General features: G+C 32.5%; 4 protein-coding genes across 4 annotated transcripts in view; 1 reads left to right on the forward strand and 3 right to left on the reverse strand.

Annotated features, from left to right (window-relative positions):
• LOC143918879 (prolactin-releasing peptide receptor-like) overlaps positions 1–14,638 on the reverse strand; it is a 58,670-nt gene extending 44,032 nt beyond the window's left edge. Inside the window, exon 1 of the mRNA XM_077440969.1 lies at positions 13,125–14,638. Coding sequence (XP_077297095.1) covers positions 13,129–14,442 — 1,314 coding nt within the window. The 5' untranslated portion in view covers positions 14,443–14,638 and the 3' untranslated portion in view covers positions 13,125–13,128. The remainder of the gene's footprint in view (positions 1–13,124) is intronic.
• The window catches only part of LOC143919146 (uncharacterized), a 1,208,594-nt gene that overhangs the window by 301,016 nt on the left and 890,007 nt on the right, over positions 1–17,571 (forward strand). The window lies entirely within an intron of this gene.
• Positions 1–17,571, reverse strand: part of LOC143919067 (uncharacterized) — a 267,168-nt gene that overhangs the window by 172,751 nt on the left and 76,846 nt on the right. The gene's annotated exons all lie outside the window — the stretch shown is intronic.
• Positions 1–17,571, reverse strand: part of LOC143919063 (uncharacterized) — a 266,223-nt gene that overhangs the window by 166,049 nt on the left and 82,603 nt on the right. The window lies entirely within an intron of this gene.

Below are 17,571 nucleotides of genomic sequence, written 5' to 3' on the forward strand. Positions count from 1 at the left end.
AATAAAATAAAATAAAATAAACTGGTGAATTATGGACGAAATAAAAGCAGTAGAAAATGAAGAGGATAATGGTACAATACAACAACTGCTATCTGGTTTTCTTCAGGCTATAAAGCGTTGAAGGGACGTGCCTTACTTTGAGGAAATTTTCAGAATGAGAGCGGCCTCCCTACGTCGTCGTGTATTTATTACAATAAAATTTATGTAAAATTCATGACGTCTCGTTAATTTGCGAGTTTTCAGTGTCTCGTAAATTGTATAATAAAAATGCTGTATTGTTTTTAATTGGTCAGGAAGGCGCATCGGGGTTTATCTGTAAAGCCTTCCTGGTATAAAATGTTATAAAAAAATTCTATATTGAACTAATAACTATGATAGCGATACAAATTGAGCGCAAATAAAAAAATTGTACGTACTTATCATATCATTCGATTCCCGATTCCGATTTTGACTTCGATGTTGACTTCGGATTTTATAATTTTATTATTATTTTTTATTGGATAATTTAACTCCCGATTTTTGTTTCAGTTCCGATTCAGATTAATTATTAATTTAATTACAAACCTCTTTATGTTTCACTTACGATTACAATTCAAGAAAAAAATTTTTCCTCTTATCCGATCGTTTTCATACTTTGCCATTGCTCATTTTGGTCATCAATATAAGTAAATGGATCCTCCGCCATTACGATGGTGCATATACTACTACTTTTCAATCTCGCGATGTAAAAATACGTACTTATCATTTCATTAGATTCCCGATTCCGATTTTGACTTCGATGTTGACTTCGGATTTTATTATTTTTTATTGCACAATTTAACTCTCGATTTCTGTTTCAGTTCCGATTCAGATTAATTATTAATTTAATTACAAACCTCTTTTATGATTCACTTACAATTACAATTCAGGAAAAAAATTTCCTCTTATCCGATCGTTTTCACACTTTGCCATATTGCTCATTTTGGTCATCAATATAAGTAAATGGATCCTCTGCCATTACGATGGTGCAAAAATATCGTGAAAGACGCGTTTGAAACCTGTCTCTCGAAATAATGCCTGACGTTAATCGCCCAAAATGTTCAGTGGCATTGTTCGCCCACTGCGCTCGCCTCGGCGTTTTCTTTGTGAATATCCGTTTTAACCGCCATCTAGTTTTATTTTAAATCATGTACCAATCCGAAAGCACCCGTTGAAATTTCAAAGGCTATCATAACACTAGTACATAATAAATAAATAAGCAGATTCGATATAGCACCTCTCAAAATCAAACTACAAACGATCTCACGCGTCCGTTCTTTCGAATGGTTTCCCGTAACAAGTTTCGACAAAGGAAACAAAACTATCAACATCCGGCAGCTTGACCAGTGAAAGTTGATGAGGACCCAAGTGGTACCCAGATCAAGCAGGATAGTGTGCGCCTATGAAAGGTAACACCGACGGTTCCAGATTGAAAGCCCACCTAACCGGAACACGCTTTGTTCCGGTCCAAGTCAGCGCAATTAACCGGATCGAGGGGTATCGACGACGAGACAACCCTTTCTGTGTAAGGGTGGACCGATAAGTAAGGTACGGTTAAATAAACCCCGCCCCAGCCTCGAACCCCACAACTTTGTCGCTCAGAGTTTTAACGACTGGTCTATTCCTATACCTATACAATAAATACAATGCATGTTTGTGTAAAAATCCCCCATAAAAATGTCAAACTGCTAATGCATTTTTGCGATACGGTCAAACTTCTGGATGTTATTGCTTTTCAGACTTTTGAATGTACATGCATACACACTAAATTGTATCCTGTTGTATCGTTTTGTGATAAAAGTATTTTATCTATGACAAATATTCCATTAAAATGTATCAAATGATTATATTGTTCTATCTACATACATTTATATCTATGCATACAAAAGTCAATGGTTGCTTGTTTATCCGCTATGCAAATTTACAGTTTTCTATTTATAACCAACGAAACATATAATCCACCAATTCTTGGCGAATTCACTTTATATGCACCAGAAATTATTTTAAAATACGCAAACGTGTTCTGTTTTCGCCAATTATAGCGAAAACTAACATTCTTTTAAATACTCCTATATATAATATGTACATATGTATATGCACAGCCATAGGGCTTTTTAATCATTTAAATGATCAGACATATTTATTTTATTTATTTTATTTTATTTTATTAATTGAAAAATCAACAGACAGGATGTACAGAGATAGGTATAAAAAACACAAAAAGTAAATAAATAATATATGTAACACCCGAGTCCAATAATAGATTTTTACAAAAATGAAAAAGATAAATATAAGGAAAACAAATTAAAAAGTAAAGAATAAAGGCATGACAAAATATGTAGTACATTGCATAATTAAACTATAGTATTAAAATATTTGGAAAAGGTTATAAGATAGAATATAAGAAGAAATTGAAATTTACAAATATAAAAAACAAATGAAAAAGGTAAATACAAAATAAACAAATGAAATGGAAAGGAATGAAAGCTATAATATGATTAAATAGCACATTACATAACTAAACTAAAGTATAAAAATAATGGAAATATTGGAAAAATAGAATAGAAGAAAAAATGAATCAATCGGTCAAGATTCTCTTGATGTTAGACCTGAATTGATGTAGGGAAATACCAAACAGATCAACCTCATTCAGCTCTCCGTTAAACATACGATAAACGCGCTGCAGATAAAAATATTTTTGGGAATTAGTATTGAAAGGATCAAGTGAAAAGAGTGTAACGCGTCTAGGGTATCGAACTGGGATTCTGAAATTAACCTTATTCAGTAAATCAGAACAATCAAGGAAACCATTTATGAGCTTAAAGAAGAATATAGCATCAGAATGTCGTCGCCTGACAGAAAGATTGTTAAAAGAAAGGATTTTTAAAATGTCGGAAACAGTAGAATGGGTATAGGTAGGAAAAAGGTAGCGTAAGGATTTAATAAATTTAAGTTGAACTTTCTCAATACAATTAATATGGGATAAATAAAAAGGTGACCAGATAATTGAGGCAAATTCAAGGTGAGACCTTACAAAGGAAAAATAAAGTAATTTTAGTACATAAGGATCATTAAAGGGTTTTGTTGAGCGGAGTAGGAATCCAAGAGATTTAAATGCTTTGTTGGTAATAAAAGAAATATGTTCAGAGAAATCTAGTTTATTATTGAGTATTACACCAAGATCCTTAATAGAAGATGACGTGTTAAGGATTGAATGATTTAATTGATATTGATTAGTAATAATTGACTTATTTCTAGTGAAATTTAAAATAGAGCATTTTTCTAGATTAATAAAAAGATCATTATTTAAACAATATATAGAGAATCTATCTAGATCTTCTTGTATCTTATGACAATCGTCTATGGTGTATATAGGTTTGTAAATTTTTAAATCATCAGCGTAAAGAAGTATAAAGGAATGTTTGAAGATGTATGAGATATCATTAATATAGAGTAAAAAGAATAAGGGACCTAAATGCGACCCTTGTGGGACACCGGAAGGAATATGTCTAAGTGATGATCTAATGTTGATTTAGTGTTACTTTTGGTCGGTTTATAAGATCCATTCAGAATATTGTGTTTCCTTAATTTTTTTCCTATATTTTCTGATTTTATTGTTAATTTTATATAACAAGATTTCACTATATGTTTTTATTGTGTAATGTAGTTAAATGGGTTTTTACCTGTATAAATAAATAAATCACGTAAACTATGTCATAAATAAGTTTTGGAAGTAATCATTTGAAAGGTTACTTTTAAATATTCATCTTTTATATGTACATATGTACATATATATATAAAAAATTATGCTTCTTTATGTCTACAATGCACAAACACAATTTTCAATTTAAGATCGTCAAATTTGGAATATGTCGGTATAAAAATTTACCTTTTAAATTAAGTATCTGAATTTGGAACTTAAGTGAACTTCAAAAGGGCTTGTAGACCCGAATCGAATTATTTCCATACAAAATTCGTATGTGAAACGAATGTGTATGTATGCTATACAAATTCACAGTTTTAAACTAAGGTTCACCAAATTTGAAATACATATATACTCACATGGTATCTCTATACTAGGGAATTACATTACCGGTTAACCGGTAAATTAAAAATTTTACCGGTAATTGCCGAAAACTATTTTATCGTGAATAATGACGCTATTTTGAGAGAAAATGAGTAAAATAAAATAAACCTTATCGGAAAAGTGTCCGTTAGCTACCACCTGGAACCAACTTACATATACATAGATATGTATGTATGAATTGAGTGAATAATAGTACCTTAAAAATACTTTTTACTTTATTTTTAATGAAATCACTACACGTACTTTGAATTCAAAAAAGTAGAAAAGGTCCGAAAATTTAACAAAACCTTTAGATATGTCGTTTAATAATGAATCGAATAAATAATTATCTTAACACATGTAGACATCCACTAACAATCTATGTATGTTCTTATAAATATACTATATATATTTATTATTTCACTTTGCAAATCTATTGCTTTCAATATACATAGAACAACCAAATTTGTTATACAATTTAAAAGTATTCAAATTGAAACAGTTTTTGGAAAGGTGCCGTAGCCCGTGGTTTTCCTTATTTTAAAATTTTTATTTGCTAAAACAATGCTGGGAAATTCATTTTTCGTTCAATAAAAATATGTAATATATAGTGGGAGAGGTTTATATATACATATATTTAAAAATCACAAAGATATTTGCTTCTGCCCGTGACATATGTAAAATAGAGGGAATTTTTTTTATATTATGATTAATTGATTCGAATATATTGAAAGTGAATTTGCTATAAAATTTAAAATCTAAGTATAAAATTGGGCAACTTTTTGAACATTTGGAATAGCTTTACGGAAAATAATTAATTAAATTTCGAATTAATTCTCAGAAGAGATTAAAAGAAAAACGCGTAGAAAATTACGGCCACTTCTTAATTAATTTAATTCAGGTACATGAAAAATAAGCAATTTCTAGTATATTTTAGGTTATAAAACACTATATTTACAAAATTCGAATTATGTAACTTGAACCAAGCTGAATTTCTCAAGACGTAGAGTTAATTAAAGTACTAACTAAAGTAAAAATATCGATAAATTAATCCGAAAATTATCAACTTGTTTAATCACAATGCAACACTGAATTATTGAAGTAAATCAACCAATGGGAATTCTAATAAAACTAAGAACAATTACTCTCGGGAAAATTGTACTGAAAGAATGAAAATCGTTAGGGAGAATATTCTCAAAAATGATAGATTTGTATGTTGTTTTTCTTTCAAAATTTTATCCTTTATTAAAAACTAATGGTTTTTCGGTTAATCGAGAGTACGCTGTACGTAGTTTTTCAATAAATCCAAACAAACAAATATAAAAAAATATTTTAAGCTTTTATACTATGTTCAAAACATGCCAAGTTCAAAGTATCGTTTAAGTTCTTCCTTTTAAGGATTTTAAAACATTAAAATTGAATACTATCATAAATCCTTTTTTATATTCCACGCAACAGATCCTTCCATTAGAATGGTTCGAATTGTACATCGAAAACTCGTCCCATGCGAATATACCTACTCGACTTTTCCAACCTTATTCCCACTTGCGGGACACTTTCCACGGGCTTTTCACTTCTTTTCACGAATTTTCGCGGATTCTCGCCACCACCGCAGCGAAGAATTACACTAAAGGAGGACGTTTCGGTAATTTAATGCGGCTCTTTGAATGCTGAACGTTCCTGAATTTAAGTAGCAGAAAAAAGACGGCTCGTTTTAACGCTATATAAAACGGTGGCACTCGCAAAACGGTCACCTTATTAACACAGTAGCCAAAGATGGAGAATTTTGCTTACAGCGAGAAAGAGAGAAAAGAATGGAAACTAATCTTTCTGGACCGTCTACAGCCGTTCACCTCAAGCCAAATGGCACTTTCCGGATAAGAAATGCGAGCTTTCGCATTCTCCGAGTGGAGATAAAAGCTATCCGTTCCGAATTCGCGCCGAGCGTGACTATTTATTCTTAAGGAACTTCAGGTGAATGTGCCCTCTCTCAAAAAAAAAACAAATTCATTCTATTTTTTTAAATTCATACAGCCAGGAGTGAATAATGGGCCGGAAATGGGCGTGAAAATCAATTACTTCCGGTTCGTTTGATCCGAACGATATCGCCGTAAAACAATTGATTGCTGATATGAATTTTTCGAACGATTTAGCTGAAGCATTGCGTTAAAAATGGACTGATGTATAAAGTTCAGAGAATATGTAGACACGTCTGTTATTTTTGGCACAATTTGACAAGTGCGAAAAAAAAGAAAATTGTTAAATATGTATTCTACTGTTAAGATGATCATTGATCTGAAAATTTTTCTCCAGAAAAATCTGTCATAATGACTATGTACTTAAAAACCAATAAAATAATAAAAAAAAAACAGTCCATCAGAAGCTTAGAAATATAAAGCGTAAATAGACAATTATTAAACATTATATAATATATGTACATATAGATTCCTTCCTATTACTAGAATCAACCGACTGATTTTCACCTTTATCTAAACGGACAAATTGTAGGTATATAAAAAAAACAACTACTTCAAATAATTTGCTAAAAGTCTCATTTGTAGAAAAATGTCTACATAAATGTACACATTTGGTTTGAAGGAAAAGATTTATAACCTTCAATAAAAAGAAGCAAAACAAAAGCTTTTAAAAATAAGTTTGATTCTAAAAATCACTACCTGAACGGTGCCAGTAAATGGATATATTAAAATAACCATAAAATTTAAAAAAAAAAGTACATAAACCGAAGAATACTAACGTGGGTGTATTTTGGTCTAATGGAACAAACTTAAATGAGTATTTTTATGATTCTCATTTTTTTTTCGCAAAATGTAAAAGCAAATGTATAATATTTAGGAATAGTAATATACTGTTGTTTGCTGTTATAAAACTTTATGAGTTTGCTTTCATGTTGTACAGAAAAGATTCACATGTTAAAAATGTTGAAAAATATGAAGGTTAGATCCATTAAATGAAACTGTGTACGTTTATATATAATATTGAATTTTAAGATATATCTATAATATTTAAGATATAAACTGCAAAGTCATTATAATGTAAGTCATTAACTACATTTCAATACATTAAATTATTTTAAAATGAGCTTGTTTCGATATTATTTATAAAAATAATGTTAGATTTTGGAATATTCAACCGAAAGAATCTTCCATTAAAAATAAATACCAATTTCAATCTCCCCATACAAATGTAGAGAGTATAATTTTTCATTTACATGCTGCTGACGCCGTTGCGAAATTCAATTGAAATATCAATTTTTGAACATCAATTCATTCAAACTCTGCACGACTACATAAAATATCCTTCAGGTATATTCAATAAAAAAATAAAGCAAAAAAAAAACAGTACATTCCCGACGAAATTGTGCAATTGGTAGATATCTCTGAAATCTCTCCATTTTACAGAGAGCGAACTGCGAAGGGTTCGAATATGCAAACTGCAAACGGGTCAGAAAATGGAAAAGGGTCGATGCTATTTGTAATATCTGCCGAACAACAAAGCCTCACATTTTCCGCGAGGTTTTCCCATACCGAAATTTTTACTATACGCGCTATGATATATACAAGCGCCGCTCAAACTTTTTCTATATTTAATCATATTTAGCATAATCTAACCACTATCTTGAAACAACTACATATAATAACATATTACAGTGAAGATATTTGTTCATAAAGATATAGTAAACCTTTTAAAAGCAACGTTATAGTAAACCTTTTCACCATACAAAAATTTAAACAGCTACCTTTCAGACCATTAAATTACTATTTATTACATGAAATTTAGACATTTGACCTCAATACCTTTATCCCGTCAGGCATATAACCTGAACTAATTTGAATATTTTAGCTATTTTATTATAAAACACAATGACTTTATGATCAAATCGATTTCAAATATTACTCTCTTTATAAAAAATATTGTCGAATCTCAGTGTTATACTTATCCTAAATTTATCGAATCGGTTTAACACTTGGATGGTGTAATTCTTGCATCATGCCAAATTGCCTGGCGTTGCCAAAGTGGATAAAAATTGGAGAAAAAAAGTAAAAAATTGAACTTTTCTAGAAGAGTAACCAACAAAAGGCGTGGACAAAAAATTTAATGACAACGGACAAAAAATCATATAAATACAGTGTATAATCATATAAATACAAATGGTGCGTACGCACCAAGCCAACGAAGGGCACCACATGCCAACTTAACTGAAACCAGTAGCGTACGAAATACCGAAATAGAAATTAAATTAAATACCAAAATTAAAACTATTATTATTTTATTAAAATTATATTCAAATAACAAAATAAAATAAAAATTACTATAGTAAAATTTAATATCGAAAATCAAATTAAATTTTATAATTTAATTAAATATCAAAATTAAAACTATAATTATTATATTAAAATTAAAATTGAATCAATTAGAAATCAAATTTAAAGAGCGACTTTTAAAAAATAGTTTTCGAACTACCTGTACATATGTATATGATTGTTGATGATCTAATTTTAGCCCAATCTCGAAAATTTAGTTAAATTGTGTATATTCTATTTTAACTTTCAATGTTTAATTTTAATTTTAATATAAAAATAATAGTTTTAATTTTGGTATTTAATTTTTATTTTGATATTTTGTATGCTACTGGCTACTGGTTTCAGTTAAGTTGGCCTGTGGTGCCCTTCGATGGCTTGGTGCGTACGCACCATAAGAAGATAAATACAGATGGATGAAATTTGAAAAAAAAATCAAAACATGAAACTTATTCCAAAAACCGGCATATGTTCGTCTTGATAGTATAATATAAAACAAGCATTAAACTTTATTTAGTAATTATGTTTCTCAATTTTAACCCTCCCTCACCGAAGTGGGGTATGCAAGTGCCCCAATTTTTACGTTTTTTTGTAATAACTATATGGTTTTCAAAGCTATACACCTTATATTTCTTGTATTCCTAGAATACACTACAAGTAATTTATTTTAATAGATATTGTATGATTTAGAAAAGGGTTACATCGTAAAAAATATATTTCTACGGGCCAAAGTATGATTTAAAGGCGGTAGCGATAAGTCATGTTTGTGACTGATCGCTTGCATATTCTTGTTGATTGATGAATCAATGCGAGAGAAAGAGACAGCTATATTTTCGTAAGCTATTGTTTTCATCGCTTTTGATGCGTGGCTATTGAGTCATGCAGTCGCCTGTTGGCCTTACCTATGTACGTTTGCATGTGGATGTTTTTCATTATTTTTAATACAAAAATAGTTAAAAACATGCTATAGGACCAAAACTTTTTTTATATTGACGTATAAAATGATTAATAAGATATATATTGAAACCATTTGTATTGAGAAAATCTGTATTTTCATTAAAAAATACTGGGGTCTTACTCGACCCCGGTTCGGGACACTCATTCGATTGTCCTTCAAAGGTTAAATAATTTTGACAATATTATATATATGTATATTCAACCATTCCCGTACTAAAAATTCAATTTAAATACATCCGAAACAAATATAAAAAAAATCCAAAAAACTCTTTTAACTTTATTAAACGATAACGGCAAAGCCATCGCTATTTACAAACGACCTACTAATTTCCGAATTTCACTCAGTATTTTGCGGTAATTGGCACACCACACTCTGTCCACGATACAACACCAACGAACACAAATTCGCGGGAAAATTCGATTCAAATTTGGTGACGTCAACCTGACGATGCTCCTCTTTGTTCTCGCTCACTTGAGAGATGTCTACTCTCGACTTTTGTGCTATACAAAGCGAGTTCAATTTATTATCGGCACGTGTTTGTATTGACGGTGGGCTGGTGAATGGATCTAACGACGTCTATATGTATAAATATGTACTTCCAACAACTGTATTTGCTATAATTATTTTTAAAATGCCTATCAGAATGTATCTAGTGCCGTATTTGAACAACGCGACGAAAATGTCGAATCAGTTCGCTTCAATGATGGCATCTCATTACTTTTGGAAATGGTGCGCTAAAACTTTATATGATAAAACGTGAATATTTTCAAATAATTATACTGTACTGTTTTTAGTATCATATACTTTCCTATTGGAAAATGGCATGATAAAATATTCGATACAACGAATTATACACATATTTTATTTTTACATAGATATATTAGCCAGCAGTATGGCTTAATGGTAGCGTGTATGTTTAGCACCAAGTGATCAGTGGGTTCTATCCGCCATACTGCTGGTTGGATTTGAGGGTATTTGTGACTCCAAATCAATCTTTCTTAGCAGAGTTTGCCAATTTTATCTCATCATTGTTGAAACGGTTCCTCAAAATTGGCAAAAAATCATCATTCCTGCTGTCACAAATCTTCTGTATTTATTGTGTGTATAATTTGTAAAATTATGTACAAAATCTAAATCCATAGATGTTTCAATGGATTTATTCTGTAATTAATTGATTGTTATTTCGTGATCTTCAGCTTCTGGAAATACAATGATTAATATAATACTAAAATGCTGCATTCTTTGCAATTAATTGCCCAGAAAGGCGCATTGGGGTCTTCCTGTCAAGCCTTCCTGGTATATACATATATCTATGTAAAAAAAATATATATATATATACCAGGAAGGCCTAACAGGTAGACCCCAATTCGCCTTCCTAGGCATTTAATTACAAACATTGCAGCACTTTTAATACATAAATCGTTGTATTTCGAGAGCCTGCAGAACACAAAATTAACAGTTAATTGATTAATTAATTGATCCATATAGACAGCTATGGATTTAGAATTGTACATAAATCAAATTCAGATATTTGTGAGAAAGCGGGTAGGATGATTTTTGCCAATTTGATGGAGGAACCGTTTCAACAATGAAATCAGATAAATTGGCAAACTCTGATAAGAAACGATCGACTTGGAGACACATATATCCAAGTCTGACCAGCAGTATTAAAAATTAACCTCTCGGTTCTAAACATAAACGCAGCCACCGAGCCATACTACTGGATATATGTATATTAAATAAAGTTCAAAACTCGAAAGAATCTAATTCAGTTCAGCATAAATCGTTCAGATCAGTAAATTTTTCTAATTAATTTGTTAGTCGTAGACCATTTGAAGCGACGAACTAGTCTACGAATTGATACGGCTTTTGTTTACAAAAAATACCCTGATGAATAATGGACCGAAAAAGTGATCCCAAAATTGGATTTTGATAATAGAGTCACTTCATACGAAAAATTTCATAGCCAGTATTTTATCTACGAAAAGTTTTATAACAATACTTGCCTGTCGTAGGGTAGCTTGCTACAAAATTTCGCGTTTTATATACATAAATAAAAAAGATAAGTCTTGCTACTTCATATCTGATACAATTTGGAATCTTATCGCCAAAATTAAATTCAACTTCGTCATAACATATCATCCCTCTACGAAAAATTGAAAATAAATCGGACTGTTTTCCGTCTTCCTGAATAATTCGCAAAAGGACTTTTATTTAAAAAGGCCAGATCCACTGAAAGGCCGCACAAAACCGTTCTGCTGGCCGTGATTTGGGCAACTCTGGTTTATATAAATCTTATATAAATGCAAATTTCGAAAGCTCACAACTCTGATGCGTATATGTATGTTCCCATTGTTTGCTCGAGGAAATTAGACTCAAGTAAATGTGTATAAAATTGACATATTCTGAAAGTGTATTCAAATCTCGACAGCAGCTGTTGATAAAGCTAACTTTCTACTAATGACTAGGAATTTAAATTTAAATAAATATGACGCCAATATTTGTCCATTTTATTTGCAAAATGGCACCAAATAAACGGAGAAACCAGCAGCATTCAATTGTGCATACGATTATAACCCATATGCTGCTATCCAGACCTTGGATGTGTGACTCCAAAGTTGATCGTTTCCTATCAGAGTTTTAGAATTTATCTGATTTTATTGAATAGATTCAAACAATGTGGCAACCCTGTTCTTATCGAAAAAATTCGAGCGATTCAGCATCTCGATTTTTCGCCAATTAGAAAAATTTGTCCATAGATGTCTCTGTTAATCTTTTGACCATAGATTTCGTGTTTAATAAACAGGTATAAATAATTAATAAATAATTCATATGTATGTATTTATAACATACATACATGTATGCTATAAATACATACACCAAACCAACGCACTAAACCAACGAAGGGCACCACAGGCCAGCTTTGTTGAAACCAGTAGCGTACAAAATATCGAAATAAAAATTTAATTAAATATCAAAATTAAAACTATTATTATTATATTAAAATTAAATTCAAATATCGAAATTAAAATTATAATTATTATATTAAAATTAAACTTAAATATTGAAAGTTAAAGTCAACAGTAGTGGTAATTTTTGACGAATTATGTTATAAAGTGACTTAAAAAATAATCCTTTGATTTTTTTTCGATGTCAGTGCTTATCATAGTAAGTCAAAACATCTTAAGCCGAGAACTACCTGTATATGATTGTTGATGATCTAATTTTAGCCCAATCTCGAAAATTTATTTAAATTGTGCATGTTCTGTTTTAACTTTCGATATTTAATTGTAATTTAATTTAATAATAATTATAATTTTAATTTTTATATTTGAATTTAATTTAAATATATTAATAATAGTTTTAATTTTGATATTGAATTTAAACTTTTTTAGTTTAATTTTAATTTCGATATTTTGTACGCTACTGTCCCAACTAAGTTTGCCTTCGTTGGCTTAATTTTTACGCACCATCAATGGAACCACCCAATTTGTGTATATTTTTGATATCACCAACTTACATATGTATGTATAAATCATTTTTTATACAATAATTAAAGAAAACTGATAAAATTATTGTGAAATTTTATAAATTGCTTTCATATTGTATAAAAATTAATTCACCTATCGTGTTTTGGTGTAGAACGAATATACATATGTCTAAAATAAATTACTTTTATATACATACGTCTAAAATAGTACTTTTGTGGGTTGGTTCCATTAAGCAAAATATACTATTAAAGGGAAACTCGCTTGAAAATTACCTCTCTAAGCGGCTAGAAGAGATGGCTTATCGCTGTTGAAGCGTGCCTGAGGTGCCTCCTCGGATATTAAGTGCAGCCTCACTGACTCTCCATGGGGGCTGTAACTAGCACCGATAACCACCTGCTCCACCTCAACCCGGCTCTCCTTCCTATCGTCTACACACTTTATAGAAGGCACCCTCTGCACCGACGAGGGCAGGAGACTCTCCTGTATGGTCTCGTTGTTCCCATTGCAAGTCCTCTCCGACCGGTACCCGCCCAGCCTGCCGGACTGGGTACCACCCCTGCCGCTCAAAGTCGGATCGAAACAAGGCAAAACCTGCTTGAACTCCTTGCGAAAGTTCTCGTTGAGCCAGGCGTACAAGAACGGATTGTAGCACGTGGAAGACATGGCCACCGAGTGGGCCATGAAGAAGGACAAGAAGTAGTAAGCCCAGTCAGAGGTGGCCATGTAGAAGTCGTAGAAAACGTTGATCAAATTCAGAGGCATCCACGACACACCGAATATGGCAACCATTGCTATCAGCATCCGATTGGTGCGCCTCTTTCTGTCGCGGTCTGCCTCCTCCTTGCGCATGTTCTTACTGCCCGGCTTGGCCTTGGCTCTGTCGTTCAATTTGAAGCTGACGCAGGTGTAGCAAAAGGCGATGATTATAAAAGGCAAGATGAATTGCATAGTGGTGGTCAAACCCCCGTAGATCTTTCTCGACTTTTCAGAAGGCCAAGCTTCTTCGCAGTAAGTGATATTCCCCTTCTCTTGCAGCTCCATGTACCAACCGTACGGGAAAGTTATACCGAGTGAGAACGTCCATATGAGGAAGATGATTCCTATGCAAGTGGTCAGCTTCATTCTAGGATGGAACGGGTATATGATGACGAAGAACCTGTCAATGGCTATGGAAGTCAGGGTGAGGGTGGATATATAGACGCTGCACCCTTGCGCGTAGGGCATGACGTGACAGAGCAGTTTGCCGAAGATCCACCTGCCCATGAAGGTGTAGAGTGGTGTGAACGGCACCGCGAATAGGCAGAGGAGTATGTCGGACAGTGCCAAATTTGTTATAAACAAGTTTGTCACTGTCTGCATGGTCCTGTTCCTGAACACGACGTAGCATACGAGCACGTTGCCGAACACGCCCAGGAGGAAGATGAGGGTGTACAAGACGCAGAACATCGCCTGGACCAGTTTGTTCTCGATGATGTCGTACTTGGTCGCGTTGACGGCCGACACTTCCATGTAAGTGGCGTTGGCCGGCTCCAAGGTCGTCGACAAGATCCAGGAACTGGCGTTCGACGCCATCTTGTCGTCGAGCGTCATCTCCCTCCTCACCCGACTCCCCCACTTTCTCTCTCTCTCTCTCTCTCTCCCCCGCGCGCCCTTGCACTTCACTCGTTATCAGTGCGGTTGGATATTGTTTGCCGCATCGATTTTTTCTCAAGTGCTTGCACAAATCACTACACCATGTTCTGATTGTGTCGGTTCAGTTATATGCACCGCGGCGAAATCTACGAGTCTGAAACAAGAAACACAAATTTTAATCTAAATCCGATTCGATTCAATAATTTTATTTTTTACATATTAGCCACGGTGACATTACAGAGCACTCTGACGCGTCACTGTGGCCAGTCACACAATCATAGCACAAATATAGGTATATAAACCATCCGTGCTCGAGAATATTTTATATCTAATATATAATTTGAAAAGAGACTTTGTATATATGCATGTATGTATGTATGTACATATGTATTCTTCGTTCGTAGAAATCCGTGACGTCATCGAAAAAATAATTCGCTTTTTTCCGATTCAAAGGATTCGAAGTTCCCGGGGGCGTAGGCGCTGAGGGCAAAGCCCTAGAGCTCCGTCCCCCTTAGGGGGCGCAAATGCCAAAGGCGGACCCCTAGGGGGTGCAGACGCCGGGGGTGTACATATATTTTTTTATAAGAGACTTACTATACATGTTTGTTTGTTCGTGACAGTCAATTTAATAAAAAAAAAACAAACGAGTATTCAAATATATAAATTCATATAAAATAAAACTATTCAAATAAATTTAATAAAATGTTTACTATTAGATTAGTCATGTTTAAGCGGTTTATATTACAAATGCCGAGCGAAGCCGGGTAATCCGACTAGTAATTGATAAAATCAACCACGGACGTTGATCCACAACCACTCAACCAGTTCAGCGCAGCTAAAATTAAACAATTCAATTTCACCAGAAACCCGATTTAGCAAATATGTACATATGTATATCGCTCTAGATATTAGAGATGTTGCCAACATATTTGTGCGAGCCACAGGAGGAGAAAACAAAACACGATTCCTCTGGTCCCTGGACATACTAGGTGTATACAACCTAAATTCATTAAGAGGATTGTGTACTTACCCATTTAATAGCTTAAAAAAATGCTTTCCTAGAAACATAACACGACGTGACTCCGATGAGTTGAAGCCTAATGTCCCGAATAGGAAAGCACTAGGATATAGCCAAGGATAATAACTATACAATTTGATATAAAGATATTTGAGAAACCGTTTTTGGATTTTCTCAATCTTCAATGAATGAGTCATATAATAATAATAATAATAGCTTTTATTCCAGACGATGAGGAGAATAGTGCAATCCCCAACGCCCATATAAATAATATATAGATAATAAAAAAAAGTATTGAAAAATAGTAAACAAAAAATAAATATGGGTAGGACTCCAAATAATGGAAGAAAATTCTACGTACTAGAGATTTATAAACAATTTTAAACACCAACGTCCTCTCCAAAAGTTTACTAACGCAAACATGTGTTGTTTAAAATAATAATATGTTTACTTCCAGATGATAAGAAGCATAGTGCAATTCTGTATATGTGAATAAATATCAAGAAAGAATATCAAAATCATTCAAGAAAAAATAAGATTCAATTGCGAAAGCACAATCAGCGATTCACAATTCGGATTTAGAGGGGGGGTTGGGAACAAGAGAAGCGTTTTTCTGCATGAACGTGCTCCTGCAAAAGTATAGGGAATTCAAAAAGGCATATTATAGAGTGGAACATAATAGATTAATCCATATACTAAACGAAACTGGGATAGATGCAAAGGATATTGCCCTTTTTAAGAACTTAGACTGATATCAATCTGCGGTCGTGAAGATCGAAGACTTGGAAACCAAAGCAATTCGTTGAAGAAGTGTGGCAGGGGTACATATTGTCTCCTATGCTCTTCAATCTGTATTTGGAAATGATGTTCAACCAGGCATTTGATAGCCGAATACGAGTGCGAATAGGTGGCGAAATAATTAACAACATCTACTGATACAATACGGATAACAATACAACAATACGGACTGAGAGTGCTAAATACTGACTGAGAATGCTAAATTAAAAATACAAAATCAATGAAAAGAAAAGACGGACCCATTAAACCTGAGTGTGGACGGACAAATGATTGAACATGTCTAACACTGCAAATACCTAGGAGCAATGATCAATGAGCAATGACTAGTTGGGATAAATTCCATTTAACCTGGTACCAACTACCGTCATAGTTTAAGTGTATTTTCAGTTGTAATAAATTTTAATTAATTGGAAAATATTCCGTCTAACCCACATATGTAAGTTAATTCAAATAGCGAATTACATTCCAACTGTTCAAAAAATATTATATTACAACTGAAAATAGAGTTCAACTATAAGCTGGCAGTAGGTTAGATGGAGAGATTATGTTTTCGTAAAAACGTCACTCGACTAGTAAATTCAGTTTTAAAAGTCTCATTTTTGTTTTGAACACATTCTTAGAGTTATCATTATACGATAATCATCACCATCATTCGTATCACCTAGCAAATGCTAAAGCATTATTGAATTTTAAAGTATTCGTAAAAACATCAAGACTGTCTGTTATATTACAACTGGCACACATTGTAGACAGTTTATTTGCACTTGTAGAGCTATAAATTAGTAGTTGAATTATATTCGAATATGAATGACCTGAAACGCCAGTTGGAATATATTACAACCGAAAATACACTTCGACAAAATACACCCACTTTTAGGAACGTAGAACAAATAAGGAAAAAATGGGTGAAATTTAACAGCATGTTGCATATTCATTCGAAATTTAATAAATCGCATTTTATTCTGATTTAATATTATATAAATTGTTCAATGTTTTTTTTTTATAAATCAATATCTTAAAATTTGTAAGAAAGTTATTTTCAAATTTTAGCGATCATTTCGCTATTATATTGTCCCAGTTCTCGACCTTGTTTTTGTAACTTTTAAAATACAACAGATTTAATAAATGATTAAAAATAGATCTACCCTCTAAATTCTAGGAAAAAAACTGAAAAATACATAATAATAGTAACAGAGTTTATAAAAAAAATAGCTCACACTTCTATGAAAATAATTCGTATGTACAAAAATATGTATGTTATTATTTTGAAG

The sequence above is a fragment of the Arctopsyche grandis genome, chromosome 11 (assembly GCF_051622035.1).
Source record: "Arctopsyche grandis isolate Sample6627 chromosome 11, ASM5162203v2, whole genome shotgun sequence".
NCBI lineage: Eukaryota > Metazoa > Arthropoda > Insecta > Trichoptera > Hydropsychidae > Arctopsyche > Arctopsyche grandis.